A 26807-nucleotide genomic window follows, 5' to 3' on the forward strand; every position below is an offset into this window, starting at 1 on the left:
GAAATTGAAAGAAGAAGGACTAACATGATGATCGACCTAAAGTTGATGGGGGTAAACTGAAATTAATCCTAGTTTTTAAGAAAAACTGAGATGACACTTTCAGACAAAAAAAATAAGATGACAGTTGTTTACATACTGAAATACTCGCACAAATTGACCTATCAATTGGAAAATGATCTAAAGTTTCACAATTAGACAGAAGTGATACTTTGATAATGAAATTGAAATTCTTCCAATCTTAAGCAAACTTGGACAGAAATGATACTTAAGTCTCTGTCAATACAAGTATGCAACTAATTAAAGCCTTGAAGTAAAGTCCTTTACTACCACCAAATTTTAGAACCAAATTAAGCATGCATATGGCTTTACATGTACTTTTCCTTCCTGTTTAATTAGGAACATCGATCCTACATATATAGAACATAATACGAAAAAACCTTCTAGCATAGCCAAGTTAGGCTCAACTCATTTGCCCTTAACATATAAAGATCAGGCTATTATACCAACATGCATTTGCTAACGTGCATCAGGATCCCAGCCCAAAAATATTCCATCGTTGATCAACAGTCTAGCTAGTTTGCTAGTATCATCAAATCGAAACAACTAGTTAAGAGAGGACAACTACTAATAAGAATTTTTCATCATTTACGTATTACTAACCTTGCAAATCCAGATCTTTCAGCAGTTGCATTCGCAGAGGCTCTTTCCTCAACCGAAACCGGAGTACCCCACCGCGAAAAGTCCCGGTCAAAGTAAGCCCAATCCGGCAAAAGCACACCCCCAATCCCGACCACACCAACCAGGTACGTCACCATCATCTTCCTGAAAGACTGCGTGCAAATCCCAACCACCACTACAACTAGGGCTAAACAAACCAGAGACGACCTGAAAACGGCGTGGTTGGCCATGAAGGTGTACTAGCAGCAAGCTCAGAGGGTCTGGTGAGAAAGCGACAAGCTAATGGAGAATGCTGAAGAAGAAGATGGGCGATGACGGCGATCGATGATGGTGGTGGTGCTAGTGATGTGGAGGAAGAAATGTGCCTGATTGGAAAGTGGTGGTGATGCCGGCCATGCCCACATGAGATAGAGTTGCACACCTTGATTCAAAGTTAAGGATGGATCGAACGGATCGAGTGGTTAGAAAATGCTTTCAATGCGAGCCCAACTGTCGTTATAAATGCAAAATTGTTACCGGTAACAATGCTTTGCTTTGAATAGCTGAGCTGCTGTTCCTGCATGGGGAAGGTATGCCACGCAATACCCCCAATTGAGAAGCTTTCGTGGGCCTGCTGTGAGATCCAAATCAAGCCCATACTAACTCATGCTACTAGACTCGACTATTTTCTAAAGATACATTGGTCGATCAAAAATTCTTCTATACACCAATATGCCATATTCTCGACCGATCGCCATCTGATCTTGTCGTAAAAATCTTCTTGAACTGTGTTCAATTAGTTCGGGGGAGTGTAAGTAATTTGGTTTTGAAGCCAACTTTTGTGAGGGTGGACTTCGGTTCGTTGTGGTGCTTAGTTGTTTTGATCATATATATACTCGATTATCCACTATGGTTTCCGATCGATAATGTGAAGTATATATGTCAGCGTGAATGTCACCAAACTCGAACAATATAGACCAGTAAGAGCATCTTTAGCAATGTTAGCTATTTTTAAGTTAAATTTTAGTTAAATTAGCTAAAATGTCATTTTGGCTAGCCATTTTAGAAATGTGGCTGCATCAATACTCTCTATTTTAGCTAGCATTACATCAATATTATTTTTCAAATAGAAATTAAATAGTTTAAATATATTTATATATCACATAAAATATCTTACAAGGAATGTATTAAATTATAGGTAGCCTCATCTGAGTCATCTCGCTAGCTAAAGATAACTAGTGAGATAACTAAAAGTCATAAGAGCATCTTTAACAGACTCTCTACTTTAACTCTTTAGCTATTTTAGAGAGCGTGTTTAACTTTTTGGATATTTTAGGAACTTCAGCAGACTAGTCAAACTTGAGCTATTATGACTTTTAGCTATCTCGCTAGCTATCTTTAGCTAGCGAGATGACTCAGATGAGGCTACGTATAATTTAATACATTCATTGTAAGATATTTTGAGCTATTATGACTTTTAGCTATCTCGCTAGCTATCTTTAGCTAGTGAGATGACTCAAATGAGGCTAGCTATAATTTAATACATTCCTTGTAAGATATTTTATGTGATATATAAATATATTTAAACTATTTAATTTATATTTGAAAAATAATGTTGATGTTATGCTGGCTAAAATAGAGAGCATTGATGCAGCCACATTTCTAAAGTGGCTAGCTAAAATGACATTTTAACTAATTTGACTAAAATTTAACTTAAAAATAGCTAGCATTGCTAAAGATGTTCTAATAGCTCAAGTTTGGCTAGTCTGCTGAAGCTCCTAAAATATCCAAAAAAGTTAAACACGCTCTCTAAAATAGCTAAGGAGTTAAAGTAGAGAGTCTGTTAAAGATGCTCTAACAGTACATTGTTTACTAACACGGAGATGAGGTGCGGTTTTTGTAATGGTGTATATATATAAAGTCCACAAAAAGATCGAGGTTAGATCGATGATCGAATATGCGTTCTCAAATACGAGAAGATGATTTTGAACTATCATTTTCATTTTTATTAATATTTGCAGTCGTAATTTAGTTTGATGATGAAATGGGGAAGAAAATGAGGTGCTGTTCTTAACAGAGACGGTTAATTATTCCAAATTAATAACTATAACATGCATATCATAGCTGCTCACTGACAAATAAAATTGTTATTTTCACATACGCATCTAAATATAACTTAAGAACTTGATATATATGATGCAAAACACATCATAAACTACACTGCATATATAAGTCATTCTAGCATATATACCGTGAGAAATGTAGTTTATACTATGAGGTGTCATGCATGCAATGTACGTAGCTAATGGCACCAAAAACAGATAGAGGCCGATGATCGTGGTTAAACAATCATCTATATATCACAAAAACAAACCATAGAACTGAGTCCCAAATCCATACCCAACACAAGATCGGGAGTCCAGAACCATATATTCATGAACCAAAACACTACCAAAGTTTCTGAATTTTAAGCCTATAAAAAAACAAAAGAAAAAACATAGTCCAATTTTTGCACTACTCTAGACTTTCTCATAATGGCGGAGCCATGTCAAGGCCAAACGGCACCCCTTAACTTTCTACTTGATGTGTGATTTGATACTATATGAGCCTATTCATCTAGAGAAAACTTCTAGCTTATTTGCTTGCTGGCACCCCTAACAAATATTTGGGAAGTTAGTCATGAAGTGAAAAATTATAGAGCAAGAGCTATGTGACACTAAAATAGCAGTATTTTGTTTGTATTTAAGTCTTCTTTATATTATTTTCGTAATGAATGAAATAAACATAATAAATGGTAATTTTATTACGTGGTAGATCTCCATTTTCATAACCAGAATATGTTAATTTACCTTCCAAATTTATATTTTTGGGATACAAATTGATTACTATTTTTAGCTAATAATAGTTGCTATAAAATGTGCGGGGGAAAATGAAAAGTAATAGAGCAAAGTATGCATAGTAACTACGCTTGATTTTTCATAAACAACCCCGGCCGTTATCTATCTGTGGTAAGACAGAGCCTAATTCAAGTAGTGCATTCAAGAAAGCTATGACATTATTCCTGTGATGTGGTGAAGTTGTAATGTGTGTTCAGAAACACATGATTCTAGCTGAATATAACAGATCACCATTACTAGTCCAGGCTGGATCATTTCTGGTTGTAGAAACCAACTCATTTGAGTAAAAGATTGTCTTCTATATATGATAATAGAATTTGGAATCAAATTTGCCAACCAGCAGAGTGTGCTGGTTGGCAAATTTGATTCCATAGAATTTGTCTTTAAATCACAGTCCCACTAATCAAAGCAATCAAAATTTGTAAAAGGTCGCCTCAGAATTTGTTACAATTAATAAGCTAGCTTTTACCAAAAGACAAAACTAGTAAGTACCTGTCCAAGAATTTACCCCAAAATCCAAACCACAGTTAGTTAGTTTATGGTCCTTGAACAAGCTTAATTATATGGAGGACTTATAAGCTAGCGCTCCCATTTAATGGTACAATAAACTTCACTTTGCCTTAGAGATTAACTTGTACTGGAGGATAACCTTTTACTTTCTTTAGTGGTGATATTACAAAACAGAAGGTTACCAATATCAAAGGAAAACATGCATAAGAAACAAGGTGAATGAGGACAAACCACCAGAAAATTACAATGGATGAAAAGTTCGATCTGAAGCTAGCGTGTTAAAAATTACATGTCTTCTATCTGTGTTACACACAAAAGGAAGAGAACAGAAAACCTGGTGATGAGGATTGGAGAACCAATTTCCTCTCTAATAATTAACTGCCCTAACCCTTTGAGTGCTGTCTCTTTCTAACAGTGATCTATGTCTATACATGTATTAAAACAAGTACCAGAATTTCGGGGCAGGGATTGGTAAACAATGCTTTCACATATTTATTTCTCTATAGCTAGTTTTTCCAATTAGTTACCTGATTTAAAGAAAAGTTCTGAAAATAAGTCACCATTGTCATTAGCCATGTCTTTACAGTTAAAAGTAACATTTGGGGAGTTTTGATAAGAGTATTTTAGATGATGATGAGTACAATTAATTATTCAGTACATCTTGAAGTACCAGTTTTTGGGGCTACTGCTTTGGAGAAGATTAGCTAGGGATTGGTATATATTGCTTTCAAGGATTTATTTCTCTATAGCTAGTTTTTCCAAGTTACCTGATTTAGAGAAAGTTGTGGAATTCAGGTTACCATTGTAATTAGTCATGTCTTTGCAGTAAAAAGTTACATTTTGGGAAGTATGATCAGGGAGTATTTTCAGAAGATAAGTAAATTATTCAATACATTTTGGTACACATGAAATTGGTAAAATTGTACATTAAATGAGTACCATATTTTGGGGGCTACTTGGAAAAGGGATCGGTAAACATTGTTTTCAAAGATTAATTTCTCTATAGCTAGTTTTTCCATGCAAGTTATCTGATCTAAAGAAACGTTGTAAAAAACAGGTCACCATTGTCATTAGTTTTGTCTGCACACAGTTATACTAACGGAGGGGAAGCTAGCTCAGTTAACTTCATGGAGGGGAAAATAATGTTAGTTTTAGATCAGAGAACATTATTTTTGCATTTCTAGACGATGGGTATTCATTACATCTCGAGAGCTAGCTATACACAATTCTGAAAATTGTGAGGAGCTAGCTTTCCCTCCACATGAAAATTTCAGGCTGTCTCAGACCCTTATCTGAGAGAGTTGCAGATCGATTCACCAGCCTATTTTCCTCTGCAATGGCATGAGAAGAAGATAGGCCAGCTGTGATAGCATCAGAAGAAGTCATTGTTTGGTTATATATGTTGAAGGAACCACGCAGACACTCTAATTCAAAAAAGCAAAAGCACTAACCCTAATTGTAATCCAGAAAAGCAAAAACACTAACCCTAAAACCGAGTGAGAGATTGAGACTGATACAGCAACTAGATTTCACGTGTCACATATATAATGTGATTACTTCTTTGCATATATACTAGCATTGCTAAATCAAAGTTTACTCTTTCGATTAGATGTTTTGGCTTCCCTACATATTCCCGATCATTGTCTTTTGACCAGAAGAAGAAAGAACTTGTTGAAAGGTCTCCATCTAAGTACAAACATTACCCAAGTTACATGAAAATTTAGGCAAAACTTAGTTTGGTCGGCCAATCATGTTTAGTCTCACAAGCTTCCATCCTATAACAGATCTCATAATTATGGTAAATCCGTGCGATCAACAAAAATTTCTAGTTAATGCCATATATATTTAATATGTCTGAAATAATTATGATGTTTTTGAAATGTATAAGATCAATGTCGTAGTTAATTAAGCTTGACTCCATTGTGAAGCTAGCCATGCAAACAATGACGAAAGAGTCTTCTTGCGTGCATGGATCGACTTCTCTGAGAAAAATATAGCAGCAACCTGCAACGTTGACATCGCAAGCTTTTTTCTGAAGGTTTTGCTCTTTATTTAGCGTGTGCCATCATATTTGAGCTCTGAAGTTTCATTTGTGTATAAAAAGACAGCCAGAGCTAGCTAGCCCCATGCCAGTTTAACTGATCTGTAAGAAACAGAATGGGAAAATCTCATTGTTGTGATGAGTCTGGACTCAAGAAAGGACCATGGACTCCCGAAGAGGATCAAAAACTTGTGCAGTACATCCAAGAACACGGCCATGGAAGCTGGCGAGCTCTCCCCAAGCTTGCAGGTCTGCCTTCGTTTCATTCCATATCGATAAAGATTGTTGGTTTACGATGCTATATACTTGAAAGAACTCTAACAAGTTGTAGTTACTAACTTATAAACTTGGACAAATGACGTACTATTTCCTAGATATAACTTGATGAATATTTTCTCTTAATATTGCAGGTCTCAACAGATGTGGCAAAAGCTGTAGGTTAAGATGGACAAATTACTTGAGACCTGATATCAAACGAGGCAATTTTTCTCAAGAGGAGGAGCAGACCATTCTACATCTACATTCTCTCCTCGGAAACAAGTACACTTCTTCTACCAATTCCTTGATATACGATCATGTTCATTTCTATCTCTATGCATGCTTTGAATATCAAAAGCTGACTCGTCTCATTTGTAACTTCAAGATGGTCAGCGATTGCAACACATCTAAGCGGACGAACTGACAATGAGATCAAGAATTTCTGGAACACTCATTTGAAGAAAAAACTGATCCAGATGGGGATTGATCCGATGACTCATCAACCCAGAACCGACCTCTTCTCCAATCTCCAGGACCTTTTGCCGCTGCAATATCAGTCGTTGGATCAACATGGTGCTACTTCATTACATGATGCTGCAGAGGCTGTGGCTCAGTTGGTTAAGCTTCAATACCTGCACCAGCAATATGTGCTCCAATCACATTTGTTAAACACTAATGTTGGTAGTTATGATCCTCCTCCTCCTATAAAAGAAAACCTCCCAGTTTTAAATTCATCCCATTTAGTAATCGAAAGTCCAAGCTCATTTTCTCAACCACTCCATTATGGAACCTTAGTACCTCATCACGAAAACCCACAAGTCCCTTTCAGTAGCTTTGCAGTCTCTGAAATTGATCCAATGGTCAGTAGTCTCAGCCAAGCAGAGGAGAAGAACCCACCTGAAATGTATGAATACTCTCCATCGTTTCTTCAGTACTCTTCTAATATTCCTACACCTTTGGCTGATCCTCTAATTAACAATCCTGGAGAAGCGAGCTGCAGCACTTCCAGTAATGGAGGAATAAGAAGTACTACTTCTTCTTCCTACTGGTCCGAGCTTCTTATCGAGGAAACCAAAACCAATTATGATTGAGAACTTTCACGCATTAGCATGTAGAGAAATACTAGCAGCCTGCTTTCCTTCATTTTTTTACCATTCTCTTCCTCCCTTCTTACCCTCCCTTCTTTATTGAGACTGTACATTCTCTCGTTTACGTACTGGCTCTTTCACTATTTAATCATTGTTAGAAATGGAGGTTTCGTCATGAGAATCTTACAGCTATCACCAGACCGGTCTGTTTAATCAATAAAAGTGTATTCTTAAGGGCGATCTGATCATATGAAACAAGTTACTTATTATGTAGATGGGAGAGACTGCTAGCATTCCCCATGCATATTTTCCTAGCTAGGTTTAGATGTGTGTAATGTAATAGTAGGTGTACTTTACGCATACATATCACAGTTGTACGTTTACAGTCTTTACACATTATATTTGTACATTGTTTTGGTATATAAGTCTCATGTAGTTGCCCCTGAGTTTTTTATATTATTAAGTTCGATATAAGATATCTGATTTTATTAAGTGATGTGATGAGAAGACATAGTCCTCCAAAGTTCGAGCATTACCCGAAGACAAATGGCAGATTGGCAGCTGATGGCTTTCATACTTTGATAGTGCATGTGTGAAATAATATGCATGCCAAAATGTGGTCTTTCTCATTTCCTAAGAACGTTGGTACTTACTGGTAGGGTTTACCACCTTAATTAGTTATGGGCATGAAAATCTTCATGAACAAACCAAAAGGAAAGAAAATGATGTAAGTGTTTCCTTCATTCCTGTCTACTTTTAGTTTTCAAATGCAGTGATTCTGTTGGACTGTGTACGAAGCTCAAATGATTAATCATAAGATATTATAAATCCAAACACTATATTGTATTTCCCTCAAAGAAAAGAGAAGACACTATATCGTACATAACAATGAACTAGAAATACAGAATAAAAATAAATCGAAGACGTGTGCTCAAAGGGATCATATAGAGCTTGCTAGAACAGACTGATAGTAGTTATGTCGTATTCGAATGGTGTCATTTTACAGTTTTATAGACATTCTTTTCTTTTCATATCGTTTTCCATATGGATATTAGTCAAAACTAACTCATGTTTGTTTAATCTATGGTTTCATGTGACATTGAGAGGGTCCCTAAAATTGGTCAAGTAGGTCATGGTTGTCGAAGCAATATAGAAAAACAAACGTTGATTAGGTTTTCTTCCTCTCCTCCCCTTTTTCCCTCACCTGAATAGAAATTTATCGTCACCACCTAATCCCACCCCAGGGTTGTAAAGAACTATAAGTTTCTGATGTCATGGCAATCATGTCTAAAAGAGACGTTTATAACCAAATAATGCATGGTAGCTACAAGAGATTACTAACAATAAAGACAGGTTTTACAACTGTCTCAAGCTGAAGTAGAGTACTAATCACATTTAGACAAGTTTAACCTATACTGATCTCAAACACGATAACTGAGGACCTTACTGCTCATAATCTGCACCAATTCAGTACTCCAATCGGCATATTATGCGTAAACTAGTCTATCTCCTTCATTCTAGGCCTTGAAACTCTGGGATGTTATTCCAGGAACTAACTCTTCACCTAGAAAAGAAAATCACAATGAAAGAAACTATTGCCTGTCCCTGTCAATGATTTAGCATACTGGCAAATGCCAAAGCCCTGACTAGTATACAGTAGATGCTTGGCAAAACATACAAAAAAACATAGTTATAATTATCGACTTTGCAGGTGATGAGTTACTGTTACCAGCACCACCCTCTAAAGTTTTAGCAATGAGAACTACAATAGTATATTGTTATGAAGTTTGACAGGCAGTTATGAAGTTTTACCAACTAATGTTAAACCATTAGGTCATCATTGTACCCCCACCATCGGACATGAGAGATGCAGCAGCGGCAGCGGCAGTAGGAACAACCCCAGTTGAAATGCCAGGTTTTGACAGATGCAGGAGCCTGAGATAATCAATTTCAGATGTAAGAATACGTTGTCAAGTCAATATATAAGAACCTGCATCATCCCATAGTTGGTTTGCCTAATCCATTTAAAGATCCAGTTATAAGGTTTACGTAATTTTTATCTGTGCATTTACTGCCTTATCATATGTTGTATGATCAACCAACATGCCTAATAGTGAATGAGTTGTAATGAAAGTACAAGGCATCTAGCCACTAGATATGAACATAGCTCACCTGGCTATAACTTGGGCTTCGGAAAAAGCAAAAAAAGAAAGGAAAAAAAAAAGTAACAAACTAAACTTACGGTGCAAGATATTCGCAGAAGGATGACACTGCTGACGCAACTTCAGTATAAGTTTCAGACGATGCAGGGGCTGTCACTTCAACCAACTGTATCCCAGGAGTTACAGGGACAGCTTCATCTGTATTGTGTAGTTGTGGCATCTTATTAACTGAAGACACAGTCACAGTCATCTGTGTGCCTCTCTGGAAATGGAAGGCAAACCCGACTCTCAATAACTCATGATCCAACTTGTAGCCGAGGGCATAAAATAAGCGAAGCACATTCTTGCTTGCTTTGCTTTCGATCACGGTTCTTACTAGAACTGAAAGTTGCTCGGCACCTGCACCTCTCATTGCACCTCCCACAAACCTCACAGTCCTACAAAATTAAGAATGTAAAATATATGCAATATGTAACCAACTAGTCTTATAAACATAAAAATACATATGTTGATGAATTTCACAGGGGATAGATTCTGAGCTTTACCATGTAGGTTCAGTCAGTTCAAGATTGCAAATAAGTCGGACCTCAGAAGGTACAGCTCCTAGAGAAAGGAAAATCATAACCAGTGAGAGCCAGCCAAATAATCTCTTTCAGTGCTATTCAGCAGATATATACTGACCAGACAACTCTATCAAAATTATGACACACTAGCAGGCTCATGTGAAATGTCTTAGCAGTCACTTTTTGTGAATCATATGCTATTTTTGTTACTTATAAAATTGAATACATGTACAGAAACTCTTAAGAGAGACTGAATGTCACATGGATCAATTCAAAGGTCAGTCAAACAGAAAAATCTGAACTTAGAGTCATTGAGGGAAAGAACCTAACAAGTAAAAAAGCCAACAGACTGAGATATTTCAATTTGAACCAAACCAGAGAACTTTGAGCTTCTCCTTAATGAGAGTCCACAAAAGAGGAAAACTAGCATACTGATTTGCCTAATCGCTACACATATCAATAGTGTGTGAGGAAATAATCTTTACCTAAGTTTGGGCCACTTTTAAGGCATAACTCATGGACCTTCAAAGGTTCTCTGCGAACACCACAAAGACCCTGAAGAAGAATCTCAAGGGCTTCAACATGCTGCAAGACAGAAACCATATGTCACTTAAACTTCAAATACTCCAACCATAAACGGGGAAAACATATAAAATGAGATAATACGGTTCTTTCAAGGATGTTCCTCCAATTATAAGCAAAATACACTTAATAATCATTAAAATGTCTGCGAATGTAAAAGAGATAACAACTAAATACAATGATCAAATTCAAACTTCTCTCCTCACAGATTAACCTCAAACCAATCACTTGTAAACTTAGTAAATACTTACAACCTTCACTCTGAAAAAGAAATGCCAACCAAGATTCAATTTTTTTCATCTAGCAGCAATACAAATACAGCTAACCATTATGTATCAAATGCCACAAAAACACTTGGACAAAAAACTTGCCCAACTGCATTACCTGTGTCTCTATAATTCCCTGGACCACGCACTCCATCCAAATTTGCTAAAACTGATCACCCACTTGCTGATACAATCAACCTCACCAGATCCTAATAAGCGATCATACCCAAGATTACAGACAATTCAAGAATGTAAATTTCACATCATGGGTCTCTAATGTAAAAATTTACAGCATACTAGAAAACAACAAAGCACCGTTCAAATCACCCATATATTGTTTTATGAGAAATTTACAAAACCCAACAAAAATTTAAAGGAAACTCAGAATTAAAGATCGAAACTTTATAATCAAAACAAGCCCAGAAAGAAACAGTGAAGTTGGAACTTACTGAGAGTGAGCTTTGGGGTTTAGGGTTTACTCTACAGCTTTTTAGTTCTGGTGCGAAGAGAAGGAGAGTGTCTTCTTTGTTCAGGGTTCTGTGATTCCCAGAAAAATTGAAATGGTGGGTGATTTAGATAGTTGCGAAAGGCCCTTAAATTTTTCAGAAGCCCTAAATGCAGGCCCAAGAACAAGCCCATTTATATAAATCATACTGCATTAATATTCTTTTGGGTCTGAAGATGTTTCCACACTTCGAGCATAGGATTCCATTTTTGGCCGACAAAAATGTCTCGGGCATGCCTCTCGAATCTAAACATTCTTATCGGAGCTTGTCGATGTCCCATAATGTTTGTGAATACTTAGAATACTTGGCCGGTTGGCAGAGAAAAAAGGACACCAATAAGTCTATAAGTTATATTTTCAATTCGAGTGATTGAATGATTAAATGTATGAAAATTGAAACATTAACGTGCGAAATGAGATAGTTAAAAAGTCGTTGTGAACTTTGTTTCAATTCGTAGGTCACAAAGATGGAACAAGATCGACCTTGATTATGTAGAGAAAGAGTACTACGGATGCTTACATCTCAAGGTTACATATTAGCTTGTGCTAAGGCTGCTCTTAGAGTTTTAGAGGTAGTCAGGTAGATCGAAGAGCTTCCCACCCCAGAAATAAATTACATGGCCAAGAGGGGTGTGGTCCTGCAGCTCCTGCTTTGTAAACAATGCAAGCTTAGAAGAGGAGAAAATTATGGTACAAAATATCTAAAATCAATTGGACGGTTTTGGACTTTCATATCATTATTGGCAAAGAAAGGTTGATCTTTCAACCACAATGGACCCTCAAAGTACACTTACTGATGTAAATAAGTTAATGTAATTATCTAACCAAAGAAAGAAGAAGAAGAAGTTAAAATTCTTATAAAATTATTGATGTACTATATAGTGAAAACTACAACACCACTCAAAACATGAAGAAATGAAATGTAGGACGGATCGATTTTAAATTTCTCAATTTCAGGGGAGTTGTAATTTGTAAATGTGGAAACCGAACTCTATATTCAAAACTCTTAACCCGTACACCCACTATCTTGACTTGTGCCCTAAGAAATTGTAAACCCAATTACTGAACCAAACATGGTTTGGAATTTTGATGACTCGATCTGAACCAAACCTGGTTTGGAATTTTGATGACTCTGAACCAAACTTGGTTTCCTCGTCTGGCTTTGACATAGAGGAAGATAGGTTGCATTGAAGAGCCAATTTGTAGCATGTATTGATAAATAGGTCATGGTTGGTGGTTAAGACTTGGAAAATTGAGAACATGAACATCATGATCATGTCATTGGCAGCTAAAATAGAAACAAAAAAGAAAACGGACCACATGCACACATGACATGTTCCACTCATTTTAGCCAAAGCTGACCTTGCATAATGTACAAGTTTTTGTTTTCATCTTTGATCGAGTTTGCTGATCACTTGCTTTGTGAAGCAGCTCAGTAACTTGATCTTGGTCTTGCATCATGATGGGGGTGGTTTATATCAATTATTGATCTATCAATTTCTGGAACTCTTTTATGTTATAGTACTTTCTGATAATTGCTTTGTGTAATTAAGTAAGCTGTCTCTCTCTGTGTGGATTCTGTCCCCCTTATCGAAATGTGATGATAGCATTAGCATAATTTAGGCAACAACGCTAATAATGCATGAATAGATTCCATCGTTTCAATTCTTTTAAGGGTTTTGTTGGAATAGTACAGTACCTGCGACTGTTGGGTAGGTTAGATCGATGGCCGAGACAATGACACAGTTCGTTCCTTCTTCTTCTTCTTCTTTGGTCCGAAGTAGAACACACAGTTTGTTCTACTTCAGCACAATCCAAAGTAAACGGTCAGATTCTGGTCATGTTAGCTATGTTGCATCACTTGCATGTAGAAAACTACTATCCCCAGTTACAAATCAAGTTCATCATTTCTATTCTGGTCATATTATCCTAAGCGTCCATCCGTACGGGAAATGTAATCTGGGATTCTGGGGTCGGTCATACGGTCATACCTTATCCTCAATCATAATGCAATAGATGAGTCGCCACCATCAGATTTTCTATTTTGCTTGATATCCAAATTGTCATCCTTACATTCAGGAAGATATTCGTTCTACTACTCCCGTGTTAAAGTAATTAAAAAATTTGCGCTCTTTGTTAGGGTTTCCTCCTAGCTGATAGACGACCGAGCAAGGCGGTATGGCGACGCTTCCTCTACATCGGAGGAGGCGGTAATGATATTCGTTTTCAGTTATTGAGAAAATTTGACAATAGTACGTTTTCAAGAAGGAAAACGGGCAACATACAAAATCAAATTGACCATTTATTATCTTTTAATCTATATTATTGTTGGCTAGAAAATTTAAAATAGACATCATACCGAGTCACTCATGACTCGTTTACAATGAAATAATAGCACAAGTATGTCAATACAAGAAATAAAATGAAAGTCATAATAAAGGGAGAGCAAGGCTCCCAAAAGATAGAAGGGGATTAGGCTCCCACGTTAGAAACAAAGAGGAAATACCTCCTCTACTAGCCTACATAAACAAGCACAAGCTTCCAAATCAGGTAAGCCTAGATTCTCACTTCCTTTCCTTTTGCCACGTCAACATATTACTAAATTAGGCATCGGAGTGGTCGAACTCGGCACGCCCGGGGTCACCCACTGACGACTTATCTCTTTTGACAGGTTGGAAAAGAAAGCACATGACAAAGCATATTTCCCAGAGACATGCAGCCCGACCTCGGTATCGTGAGCTGACCCGAAAACAATTGTAGTATGGATATGAACACATTTGAGCATGTGTATCGCCTTTTATTGCTTCAAGCACCATAATTGTCTTTGCTCATCAAATCTGTGTCCCTATCTTGGAATCTTTCTCATCCATGCCCAAAGAATTTGGCTCAGCGAGATTCCTAGTGAAGCTCCAGTTCAAGTATGATCGAACTGTTGGCTTTTGTCGACAGTGTGGGCTTCTCGAGCACATGGCGGTGGGTTGTGGTGGTCCTCTTGTTTTTACACCGTGGTTCATAGAGATTGAGTCGATGAAGACACCTTTCAGGTTCCACGGTGTAGCTAGGGTTTCTGAAAACCCTAACCCTAACCCTAGTTTAACTATGAAGAAGGCGGGTTGCCTTTCGATGATCCATCGGGCAGCAACAACATGTTAGCAAGTCACTGTTCCAACCCTTTTGCAGATACCGGAACTCCATAATTGGTACACCCTCATTGTCATTTTCTCTTCCTGGCATCTCAGCTGCCGAGTTGGCTGTGTAGCAAGCACGGTTCATGCACCCACAGATGTCCCCACCGCATCCATCATCATGCAGGAGGTGCATTCTTTGCTTGTTGTTGCTGTTGTGACACCATAAAAAGGGCTCTTGAGACCCTCGGGAAGAGAGGGCGCAATAAGGATCCTAACACCAATGCTCAGTTGATCATGGTGCCATTTGAACTTATTTTTCCAACCGACTTGGACTTGGCTCACTCTGATGGACATCTCACTGTGTCCTCAGCGAAGAAGTGCAAGATTGGACGTCCAAAAGGGTCAAAGAACAAGAAGAGGACTAAAGTGAAGCATGAGGTCAAGCTTGGTCCTCTTAAAGCAAAAAAGAGGAAATTTGGTGCCCGGAAGGTTCTGCTGCTTGGGGAATCATCTGGTGGTTCGATGACATGAGGATCAGTGCTAGAAGAGATCAGTCCTTCATCGGCTGATAGTTGTAGGTTTCCGGGTTGTCTTTAATAAGTAGGTTTTTACCTACAGACTTTGGCTACTAGTTGGTCTTCATTCTATGGTTTGTAACATAGGGAACTACTTAGTTTTAAGTAGTGTTTGCATGGTTCATTTTTAACGTAGCTTATGAGGGCGGATCATGTTCATGTTGTTCTCTTACTGTCATCAATATATTTGGAGCGATGTCCAATTTTTTTTTTTTTTTTTTAAAAGATCATATATTGACCTCACTCGGTCAAGCTAAGACTAGAGATTTGAATATCACCTATATCATTTCATGATCAAGTCATACACTGACTGCACATATAACCATGACTCCTCACAAAAACTCCTAGGTAGACTACTACACCATGTTAAAAAAGAAGTTGTAGAATATGACCCACTAGTATATCTGCCTAAAGACCCAATGGTACTTCAAGTCTTCAATACTGCATGGAGATAAAAAAAAAAATGATCGGGACCCTCTCCACACTCCACCGGAAGAGTATTAATGTTAAACAAAATACAAATTAAAAAAAAAAATTACAAGTTTCGGCCAAAAGCCTAGCCCAAACTCAAAAACCTATGGAGTTTCGAGCTGCCAGCCCAAACACCCCACCATTGCTTCCGCCGACAGGTTACCGCTCGCACGACGCGGTCCACACTAGAGCCACCAAAATTCCTACATAGTCCTTCTGTCCACCCTACCACACCAAGGAAACGTGCCGCCAACATATCCATGCCCCTGCCACTGTGGCCACGGTTCAACCTAGCACCCGCCGCCATCCTTGCACCATGGAAGCCTCCGACAGTGCAAACTAAACCCCGCAACCATAATACATTCCCGCCATGTCCCAACCCCCTCACTCGTGCCCCGTCATCAACATCGATGAGCAAACCAAAATAAGATAGTAGCCCAGATCTCCCCTCCCCTCAGCTCACCGTTGCCATCGTAATCCATCTATCAACCAACGATCCAAACACTAGCTCTAGCCAGATCCACACAAGGCCAGCAAAGTCATGTCCGACAATAGTGAAAGGCTTGTCGTCGGACAGAGCTGAAGAAAAAAGGTTTCTTTCAAGCATGTAGATTGACTAACGGTTGTATTTGAGTTGTTTATTTGATTAAAAAAAATTAAATTTTTTGCTATTATGATTTTGAGTGATTGACAGGAAAAATGAGTGACTTATGCTCATTTACCTATATAACAAAGTTTGGTCTACTGTTCACAAGCGTGTGAACAGTATTTGTGAACAGTGTAATTACCATTTAGCCTCTGTTATTTTTAGGAGTCATTAACCTTAAATATATAATCAATATAACAAACGAGTATAAGTTACATGTATAACATTCTATAAAGTACATATCAGAAACATTTTCATCAATCAATTAACCCATTGACCAGCTTCATAACGTTGTTTTTGGATAAAATAATTTTAATGTCCATAAAAATTTCAAAATCATGGGAATTACAATTCTATGAATTTAAATCCCATTAATTGAGAATTTCATTGTTTGTACAAGAATTTGTATTGAGACTAATCTTAATTACATGAATTAACAAATGACACTTATTTTGTGAAAAATTTAAGTCGGGAATTTAAGCTCTTAAATTTCACGATTATTTTCCCGTGAAAATTACTAATTTTACGAGATAAGTATCCAAATGAATGAAACCGTCATAAGAAATTAAAAATTCTTTATTTTTGATTAAATTCTCGATAATTCACCCATATCCAAAGTGTATACACCGCGCCTTGGTATAATTCTAGTTATACATGAAAGATGGATGGTGTTGTAACTTTTGCTCCAGAAGTCAAACAGAGAGAGGATTCACTTCCAACAGTGACCCGAAAATGGAATCTAGAACTTTATGAAGGGGCCAAATCAGAAAATTAGAACATATAAAAAAACCCCCAAGGAGTCGGCAATACATATCTTCCCCATACTGCTGTCCCTTTCCAAAATCTAAGCTGCCAATGCCAAATCCCAACTTGAGACTAATGAGATAAGAATAAACTAATAAAAAAAAAAAAAAAAATCAAAACACAAAATCCACTTTCATTTTTAGAATCAGATTCAGTAATCTCATAATTGGACAATAATTCTAACCAAAATAGATGAGATGTTCCTTGTGGCCATCTCTACCGATACTTACTATATTTATGAAAAGAAAATATTAACTAAAAGCCAAATTCTGATCTATCAATTTGAAATATTAGCTGCTCCAGTTATTTTGAGCATTAGACCAACTTTTTAATTACATTTTTCAATTTTAACCGTTTAGTTTTTTAGGTTTTAATATGTAGATTACTTCTTCAAAATTTCATCCAAATTGGTGATCATTAAGATGCTCAAAATTGCAATTTGCATGAACGGTTCAGGTTTGACAGATTTGATCCGTCCATTGATTTAAGCTAGTTCGAAACCTTAACGATCTCCAATTTGGCTAATTTTTTTAAGAAATGATCCATTTATATATATCTATATATACCTAGAGGTTTAATGGTGGAGATGTTGATATGTGATCAAATAGTTGGTCTAATGCTCAATCCCTCATATGAACCAAAATAAGGGATCTCTTAATGGAATGACTCTGTACATACACACACACACACACATTCATTCTTTGCTAAGAATGTCCTTATTTATTTTTAAGATGCATATTTCCACTTTAGACTAACTTTTCTTTCGAATTTTCACATCTCCATCGTCTATTTTTTAGGTTCTAACATGTAGACCATCTCTGTAAATTTTCAGCCCATTTGATAATCGTTAAGACACTCAAATCTGAGTTTTTTCTATTACAAATATGAACGGTTCAAATTCAACAGAATTCAGTTTGTCCATTGGTTTGATCAAGTTTGAGTGCCTTAATGATAACCAATTCGGTTGAAAATTTACATAGATGATCTACACGTTAGTACCTAAAAATTAGACGGTAAAGATGTGAAAATTTGATTGAAAAATGAGTCTAAAGTGGAAATTTACACCATAAGAATAAATAAAGATATTTTTACCTGAGAAAATCTATATATATATATATATACTTGAATTCTCTTTATATTTTTTCAATATGAAGATGTTAGCAATATTGGAAAAGATAGAATCGTGCACATAGGGAGCTTCTCACATTAGGTATTGATTTAACTAACATTTTAGATATAATTAGGTCAATTCTCACTAACATATATGTCGATTCATATTATATATTCTCACGGACATATATATATAGAGAGTATGAGATAATTAATCTCATTCACAATTTGAACGACTAGTCCGTAAATTCATCTCATGATATTTTCACTAATTAAAAAGAATCTTAAAGCTAGGGGTGGGCATGGGACGGGATGGAACGGGATTGAGGTCATCCCACGTCCCGTCCCGGTTGTTACACATGGGACGAGATCTGGACGGGCCTTACATTTTTCAGACTCCATCTCGCCGGGCCTAATCCCGGATGGGACGGGACGGGATCGGGATGGGACGGGCCCAATCCTGGCCATCCTGCATCAGTTTCTTTTCTTCTAGAAATCGTACAGTTACATTTGAAATTTCATCTAGGTGTCTTCATAAGATTTGTAGTAGACATCTTAATGTCCATTCCAGAATTTGAATCACTTGAAAACTATTTTTCTAGATTAAGTTATGGTTTTTTAAAGTTTAGGGTCTGCATCTATATCAGTAAATTCTGAGATTTGAACCAGTTGGCTTCTTTTCGAAAACTGTACAAATTGGTTCGTTATATGAGTTTAGTGTCTTCATGAAAGTTATAGATGACATCTTAAAGATCATTTGAGAGTTGGGATCTCTCAAAAATAATTTTTCTACAATTAGTTATGAATTTTAAAAGTTAGACGGGACGGGACGGGCCTGACGGGACTCAAAATTTCAATCCCGCGTCCCGTCCCATTGTTTCTCTAATGGGACGGGACGGGACCTGTGTTTTTAGTTTCAAATCCCACCGGAATCGGGATGGGACCAGGACGGGACCAGGATTTACGGGATTTGTGCCCAGCCCTACTTAAAGCCAATATACTATTTATTGGAAATTTTATTATTGCGAGGGATATTATAATCTCACTCTATATTCCACCCTGTCCAAGACAAAGTATTTGAGAAGGAGCTAGAGACTGGATGAATTTGTTTTGAAGCATCATAAGATAAGAGAAATATGAAAATTATGTTAGAAAATAAAAGTTGTGGCTGCAATTAGCCTATCAATTTTGTTGTGTACCTACTCCATTGCCATTAACCACTCACTTCCTCTCCTCCAGCCTCCTCTCTCCCCTTCTCAAAAGGACCCTTTTGTAGCAACTAGCTATAGAAAACCCAACCCATTTATGCATGGGGAGGAAATTCTGCCCAAAATTTGGGACAATATTTAAATAAAAAAAGAAATCAGAAAAGTAAAAGATAAGGGCAGAGATCAAAATCATGCACTCACCCAAAATTGAGATCAACTCTTTCTTGCTGCCTGGAGGGGTCTAAAATCCCATCCTTACAATACCCAAAAAGTATGAGAAAACAGGGCAAAAGATAAGATTAGTTACAAGCCCCAGGGTGTGTGTTCCTAGAGAGAGAAAGCAACGCTCAGAAAGGGTGTGGTATATAGTTTGAGATAGAAAAAAAAAAACACTTGTGTTCTGGGTTTTGTTGGTTGGTGAGTTTTTTTTTCTTCTTCTTTTGTTTGGGAGATGTCAGGTGGTAGTGGTTGCAGTGTAGTTTGGTTCAGGAGAGATCTGAGGGTTGAAGACAATCCAGCTTTGTTAGCTGGAGTTAGAGCAGGAGGAGTTGTTGCTCTTTTTATTTGGGCACCTGAGGAAGAAGGGCCTTATTACCCAGGAAGGGTCTCAAGGTGGTGGCTCAAACACAGTTTGGCACATCTTGATTCCTCTTTGAGAAGTTTGGGCACTCCTCTCATCACCAAAAAATCTACTGACAGTGTTTCTTCTCTTCTTGAGGTTTGTCTTGCAACTGGAGCCACTCAGCTCTTCTTCAACCACTTATATGGTCAGTTCTTGTTCTTGTTCTTCTGTTCTTATTTGTATTACTTTTATTTTCTTATGTTGTTTTCAGTCTTCTATATACTTTTTGAGTATTTTAGGCTTTTAGATTTACTGTTCTGGGTTTGGTGATGATAGTATTGGTTGATTGTTGGAAAGAAATGAACTTTTTTATTATTAAATCAAAAGGTTGGTGCTTTGATGACTTTGTAGACTACTAGCCTGAAGTCTTTGATTAATTTGATCCATGACGTTTATTAATTGCCATGTTCCTCTTTTGGGGTGATTTACTGTAGCATCTCACAATTGTTAGGTATATTGATCAGTGCAAGAATGTTCATTTAATTGTTTACATTCTAGTGGTCCCTATATAGCTAGACTGGGATCAGATTCCGTTTTGATCAGTTCTTGAATTCAATCACTGTTGTATTTCCATTACATGATTGGTGGAATAAAGTCACAAATCAGGTTTTGCAATCTGATGCTCAGTGTGTCTTCTGTATTTCAGATCCTATATCACTGGTTAGAGATCACAGGGCCAAGGAGGTTTTGTCCGCCAACGGCATAACTGTGCGTTCCTTTAACGCCGATTTGCTCTATGAACCATGGGATGTTAATGATGTCCACGGTCGTCCATTCACAACCTTTGATGCTTTTTGGGAAAGATGCCTCAGCATGCCCTTTGATCCAGAGGCACCACTTCTCCCCCCTAAGAGAATCATATCAGGTTTGCATTTTTAAGTGCTATTTAGCTTCGTCATGTTCAAGATAGAACCTCTTATTCTATGTTTTACTTTACCATAATCTATTTGGAACCCTGATTCACATTAATCATTGTGATTGTTTTAGTTGTTCTGAGTATTATACTTAAATGGTAGAATGGTGGTCTTCAAGTACTTATATTTTACATAGGATGTATCTCAACTTTGTTGGAGATTTAGTAGTAATAACAACTGCTTAACCATCAACAGAGAAATTTAGATACAGATTAAGTTAAAATGTGGGATGTATCATCTACTTGTTGCTTAGTGTGTCAAGACTTGAGAGGCTTTCTGATTCCCTAGATATGTGAACGTCTTTGCACAAGAATTTTTAGTTATCGTTTCATAAAGCAACTTTCATGTCTCTGATCAACGTTCAAATGCTCATAAACTTTTCAGGTGATGCATCAAGGTGTCCTCCTGATACATTGGTTTTTGAAGATGAATCAGAGAAGGGAAGCAATGCGCTACTTGCTCGAGCATGGTCACCTGGGTGGAGCAGTGCTGATAAGGCAGTAACCACATTTATTAATGGTCCATTGATCGAGTATTCCACAAACCGCAGAAAGGCTGATAGTAATACAACTTCACTGCTTTCTCCCCATTTGCATTTTGGGGAGGTAAGTGTCAGAAAAGTATTTCATCTTATACGCATCAAGCAGTTGCTTTGGGCCAATGAAGGTAACAAGGCTGGTGAAGAGAGTGTGAACTTGTTTCTGAAATCTATTGGTCTTAGGGAGTATTCAAGATACATTAGTTTCAATCATCCTTACAGTCATGAAAGACCTCTTCTTGGGCACCTAAAATTCTTCCCCTGGGTTATAAATCAGAACTATTTCAAGGCATGGAGGCAAGGTCGAACTGGCTATCCGTTGGTGGATGCTGGCATGAGAGAATTGTGGGCTACTGGCTGGCTGCATGATCGGATACGAGTTGTTGTTTCTAGTTTCTTCGTAAAGGTTCTGCAGCTCCCGTGGAGGTGGGGAATGAAGTATTTCTGGGACACACTCTTAGATGCTGATCTTGAAAGTGATGCTCTTGGTTGGCAGTATATATCCGGCACTATCCCTGATGGGCGTGAGTTTGACCGCATAGATAATCCACAGGTGTGTATGTTGACCTTGGTCATCTTTACCTCTTAGAAAGCATCTGCCCTCATCTGCATGCTTTTCCTAAAAATTAACAATGGAAATCCTTGCATATTTTATATGCTATATTTAGCATTTCCAAGCTTGTATGTTCAATAACATAGATTTATAATATGAAAAAAAAATTGTATATGGTTTCAGCTGAATATTCTAGTGGTCCTGAATTCCTGATTCAGGGTCTTCAGCTATGAATTTAATCTGGTGCACTTTTCTGTCAGCCATGATCATAGGACTACAATCTTTCTTCTCAATGCATAAGTTTAGACACAGTTTGATTTATGCACCACTTTTCTCGAGGATTTCTGCCATATTGAGTTTCTTACTTGTGAAAATTTACTTATTGATCTGATATCTGCAGTTTGAGGGTTACAAGTGTGATCCACATGGAGAATATGTGCGAAGGTGGCTTCCTGAACTATCCAGGCTACCAACTGACTGGATACACCACCCATGGAATGCACCAGAGTCTGTACTCCAGGCAGCTGGAATTGAACTTGGATCAAATTACCCCCTTCCTATTGTAGGAATAGAAGCAGCAAAATCCAGGTTGCAAGAAGCGTTAACTGAAATGTGGCAGCATGAACGAGCCGCTGCTGAGAATGGAACTGAAGAAGGGCTCGGAGAGTCTTCTGAATCAACCTCCATTGCGTTTCCTGAAGACATACAAATGGAGGATAGTCATGAACAGGTGAGGAATAACCCTCCTCCTCCAACTCGACGCTATGAGGATCAGATGGTCCCTAGTATCACTACTTCCCTCGTGCGAGTTGAAGAGGAAGAAAGTTCTTTGGATCTTCCAAGCAGAGCTGAAGTGCCTACAAATGTTACTGGGGATCAAGAACCAATGAGAGACACAATGAACCAAGAGGGTTTTCAGCCTAATCATAACAACACTCCACCACAACCTAATACTACACTAACCCTGCAGTATGTTGTTGAAGATTCGACGGCGGAATCGTCTAGCAGTACTAGGAGAGAGAGGGATGGAGGTGTAGTTCCAGTTTGGTCTCCTTCAAATTCTAGCTACTCAGAGCAGTTTGTGAGTGATGAAAATGGCATTGCAACAAGTTCTTACTTGCAGAGACATCCTCAGTCTCACCAAATAATGAATTGGAGGCGGCTATCTCAAACTGGGTAAGAACTCTTACACAATTCACAAATAATGCACTGTAATAAACAGATTGTTGTGTTCTGTGTCTTCCATACTTTTTTGCACCTTTCTCTTGCCAAATTGGTCAAGAAGCTCAGCTTCGAGATATCCCTTCAGCCTCTTACTAGCATGGAATAATGTTCTGCTGGTTTTGTACGAATTACACAAACTTTTTTTGAGTTGTGAAGTGCTGAAATTATGTATTAGATGTTCACGAAGCAATAAGTGAATGCCAATTTGTTACACAAGTTCTTTTGTCTTCCCCAATAGATTTATCATTCCTCTTTTTTTTTCTTTTACAGGTAATACATATGGCTGCAATAGGATGTAAATTGCTATGAGGCAATTATGATGCACTGGCACTGGCGTCAAGTCCTATTGATCAGGGAAGCTGAACTTTAATTCTAGACTGAATTTGAACCCCTTCTCCTCCCTGAGTGACCTCAACACCAGTAGACCTCCAGTGTGTATGATATGTTTCGAATTAATACAGGCTGCTTATTAGCTATTCATTTCTTGTTCTACCATAATGTAGCTCTATGTATAGAATGTTGTACTCAAGTGAGTGAAATAAGATATGTAGTCATTGAACAAACTCAGGTTCTCTTTTATTTTCCTCATTAATTTCATTAGTAGATATCTTATCATAATACTTTCCGCCTTTTCTCTCTGTATTAGGTATAAAACTATACTGGTTTGCTACTTTGAAACCGCTCCCACAAGTCTGCACAAATCATAATATCTTTAATGTTTATGACTTCGCAAAGTTGAGCTGAAAGGGATGAGCTAAATGGTTGAATATTGCATTGAATTTGATAGTCCTATATGAAACAAGGGAAATGGACTGATGCTGCATTCTGTCCTCTCTGCAATCTTTTTATTATTAATTTTTTTTTGTTCAAAAGAATTAAATGCAAGACCCTTTCTTTGTTAGAGAGGAATAACGAGAATCAAACTCTTATGAGGATACATGGATTATGGATAAGAGTTCTACCATTATGGTTATGAACTTATGATCCCCCATTTCAAGCTCACAAATCTTACTAGAATATGGATAAGAAATACATCTATTTTCTCTGGCAGGACCATGGAAATATTATGACATTGTTACATCACCAAGTCTCCTATTGAACTTCATACTGGTGGAAGTGATTTGTCTTTTGGATCAGCTTTCACGGGTTCAGGTACCCGGAGAACACTATACAGTGCAGTAGCAGCAAGCGCCCCGAGAATAGGAGCTATAAGATAGACCCACAGATTCTTATAAATACCAGTAACAGCAGCAGGGCCAAAACTCCTTGCAGGATTCATGGAAGCTCCAGTGATTGGCCTGCAGCATCATCAAATATGTAATGTGTAATTCTCATCTCATGTGACTATGTGAGTTGCGCAAAGATGAGCTAGCTAGTTATGTAAGGTGAATGCTAGTATCAGCATTGTTCTTCAATGATCCAAATTGTACAAGACTCTTACCCAGCAACCATGGCATTGAACAGAACTGTAACACCTATAGCAACTCCAGCTAACTTCTTGCTCTGCTTAATTTTATCAGTCAAGAATCGAGTTAGCATGTGCTTTTTGCGAGCAACAGAGAAGGAACACAAAGGTGATGATACCATACATTGATACATAGTTACATACCGCTCTGTGATCAGTGGCAACACCACAAATGGTGAACATCAGTATAAAGGTGGCTATGAATTCCCAGACGAGGGCTTGTAGATGAGTTGTTGAATCAGAGTACTGAGTCACCATTAAGTCAATATTGTCTTGAAATAACAGCCGCAGGGTCAGGCTTGCTAGTATTGCACCCATCATCTGTGACAATGCATACATAGGTACCTGTATATATAACACCAGTCCAGGCTTAAAGCAAATTAGAAAAACCAAGAGATTTTGGACATGATATGTAGTACGACTTAGTGTTATTTTCCGGAATAGGAAGTCTCACATGTTTGGATGGAAATTTACGAGCAGCAGCTAAGGCAATAGTAACAGCAGGATTCAAATGGCAACCAGAGACATGACCAACTGTATAAGTAAGCGCCATAAGAACAAGACCCCATACGATTGCTATACCCACAGTCGTAAGAGGATGTGTTTTGTTGACAAGAGCAGCCCCACACCCCATAAATACAAGAACGTAAGTTCCCACCAGCTCTGCCACCATCTATTCACACCAAGAAAAGAGGCATCATGTTACAATTTCTTATTTCTGTTGATGATAAATGGTTCCAAGTCATCTGATGGTAAAAGTTACTAAGTCGCATTCAGGCTAGGAGCATCAAGATTCGGGTTGATTGCAAAGTCGGTTTACCATATACTCAATCAGATACTGCTTACACCATTCATGCATGTACAAATGTACAATACCTCTAGAAAACTAAAAATCTTATGATTACTTTATAACTCAGTAATCAGTATTCTTACAGCAAAAACCAACTTCGTTTAAAGTCGCATTGATATCAAGCTAGCTAGCCCTAAGTTACAAACAACACTGCGCCTGTGAAACGAGAAGTGAGTCTCTAATGATCCCATGATAGGTAATGGAATTATGGAAATGAAAATATCTTTTTGCTAATAGAAGAAGGATCATATACCTCATGAAAATGAATCTATCTGTTACCTTTTGGAAGATTGTTGGAGGAACTTCAGCCTGGATCCTATTTGCATCAGCTTCTTCTACAGTAGATAGTTTAGATGACACTCCAAGGGTAGGGGATGGAATAGAAGGTGAGTTAGCCATTGCATTGATTTACTTGGAAACTATGCATATGGAAGTAGCCATTGCTCCTCTAGGCAAGTAAGCTTTATATGCAATATTTCATTGCATGCATTACGGGTAAGGGAAAAAACAAGAACATTTTGGAGGGACTGCACAAGGATATATAATTTTAAAGAGCATGTTAGGGAATTTATGCGGCACTCAGCCACTCACTCACTTTCTTGCACAAGAAATTGTGTTTTTGTGTGTCATTGCAGCTTATTGAAGCCGGACAAATATTACTTGATTTGGGTGACATATGCATGAGTAATTTGGGATCAATTTGATGGTATCAGACAGCCTAATACTACTGATTAATAGTAGACCTTAATTGGGGGCACTTCCATTTGTCAGTTGAGAGAGTTGAATGTTTAATCTGACTATTTCCAATCTATAAGTGAGAGTAAATTAGTGTCCTAATAATTGAAGGGAGTGCCTAGGTTTTGGAAAGCAAACCTTCGATTCACAAGGCACAGATTGTTCGTTTACAATCTAGATTTAGTTTTGCTTGCAAGACAAGTCCGGCCATTTACTAAATTAGTAGGATCCAAGTTGTGGATTGTTGGACAGCTCCACTTTGCAGCAAATCAGCAATAAACTTGAACAAAAACCATAAGCAACATCATAATACATTTTATCGATATAAGATGAAGAAGTTTACAAAAGAAAATTAACTGGCTCTAGTTTCTCATTTTGAGATGAAGGGAAGTGTGCTCCTCACCGGCCTCGAAACTTTTTAATGAAGGCAGTAGT

At 37.6% G+C, this 26807-nt stretch overlaps 5 protein-coding genes across 5 annotated transcripts in view; 2 read left to right on the forward strand and 3 right to left on the reverse strand.

The window, feature by feature from the left end:
* The window catches only part of LOC101310128, a 2540-nt gene extending 1508 nt beyond the window's left edge, over positions 1–1032 (reverse strand). The window contains exon 1 of the mRNA XM_004300595.1: positions 661–1032. Within this exon, the coding sequence (XP_004300643.1) occupies positions 661–908 (248 nt within the window). The 5' untranslated portion in view covers positions 909–1032. The remainder of the gene's footprint in view (positions 1–660) is intronic.
* Positions 1033–6220: 5188 nt separating this feature from the next.
* LOC101310421 (transcription factor MYB39-like) lies at positions 6221–7761 on the forward strand. The gene is made up of 3 exons (XM_004300596.1): positions 6221–6354; positions 6516–6645; positions 6749–7761. The coding sequence occupies exons 1-3, from the start codon at positions 6222–6224 to the stop codon at positions 7452–7454; spliced, it is 969 nt and encodes a 322-aa protein (XP_004300644.1). The 5' UTR covers position 6221; the 3' UTR covers positions 7455–7761.
* Positions 7762–8453: 692 nt separating this feature from the next.
* Positions 8454–11572, reverse strand: LOC101310708 (mediator of RNA polymerase II transcription subunit 18-like). The gene is made up of 7 exons (XM_004300597.1): positions 11474–11572; positions 11143–11233; positions 10662–10761; positions 10159–10216; positions 9694–10050; positions 9264–9386; positions 8454–9015 (listed from the first exon to the last, which is right to left on the reverse strand). The coding sequence occupies exons 2-6, from the start codon at positions 11176–11178 to the stop codon at positions 9281–9283; spliced, it is 657 nt and encodes a 218-aa protein (XP_004300645.1). The 5' UTR covers positions 11179–11233; positions 11474–11572; the 3' UTR covers positions 8454–9015; positions 9264–9280.
* An 8094-nt stretch (positions 11573–19666) lies between these two features.
* Positions 19667–23502, forward strand: LOC101311001 (cryptochrome-1-like). Its single transcript, XM_004300598.1, has 4 exons — positions 19667–20238; positions 20740–20958; positions 21392–22098; positions 22499–23502. The coding sequence occupies exons 1-4, from the start codon at positions 19923–19925 to the stop codon at positions 23276–23278; spliced, it is 2022 nt and encodes a 673-aa protein (XP_004300646.1). The 5' UTR covers positions 19667–19922; the 3' UTR covers positions 23279–23502.
* A 922-nt stretch (positions 23503–24424) lies between these two features.
* LOC101299875 (nodulin-26-like) lies at positions 24425–26036 on the reverse strand. The gene is made up of 5 exons (XM_004301875.1): positions 25917–26036; positions 25242–25460; positions 24932–25132; positions 24764–24825; positions 24425–24620 (listed from the first exon to the last, which is right to left on the reverse strand). The coding sequence occupies exons 1-5, from the start codon at positions 26034–26036 to the stop codon at positions 24425–24427; spliced, it is 798 nt and encodes a 265-aa protein (XP_004301923.1).
* Positions 26037–26807: the final 771 nt, after the last annotated feature.

Source organism: Fragaria vesca, linkage group LG5, assembly GCF_000184155.1.
Source record: "Fragaria vesca subsp. vesca linkage group LG5, FraVesHawaii_1.0, whole genome shotgun sequence".
Lineage (NCBI taxonomy): Eukaryota > Viridiplantae > Streptophyta > Magnoliopsida > Rosales > Rosaceae > Fragaria > Fragaria vesca.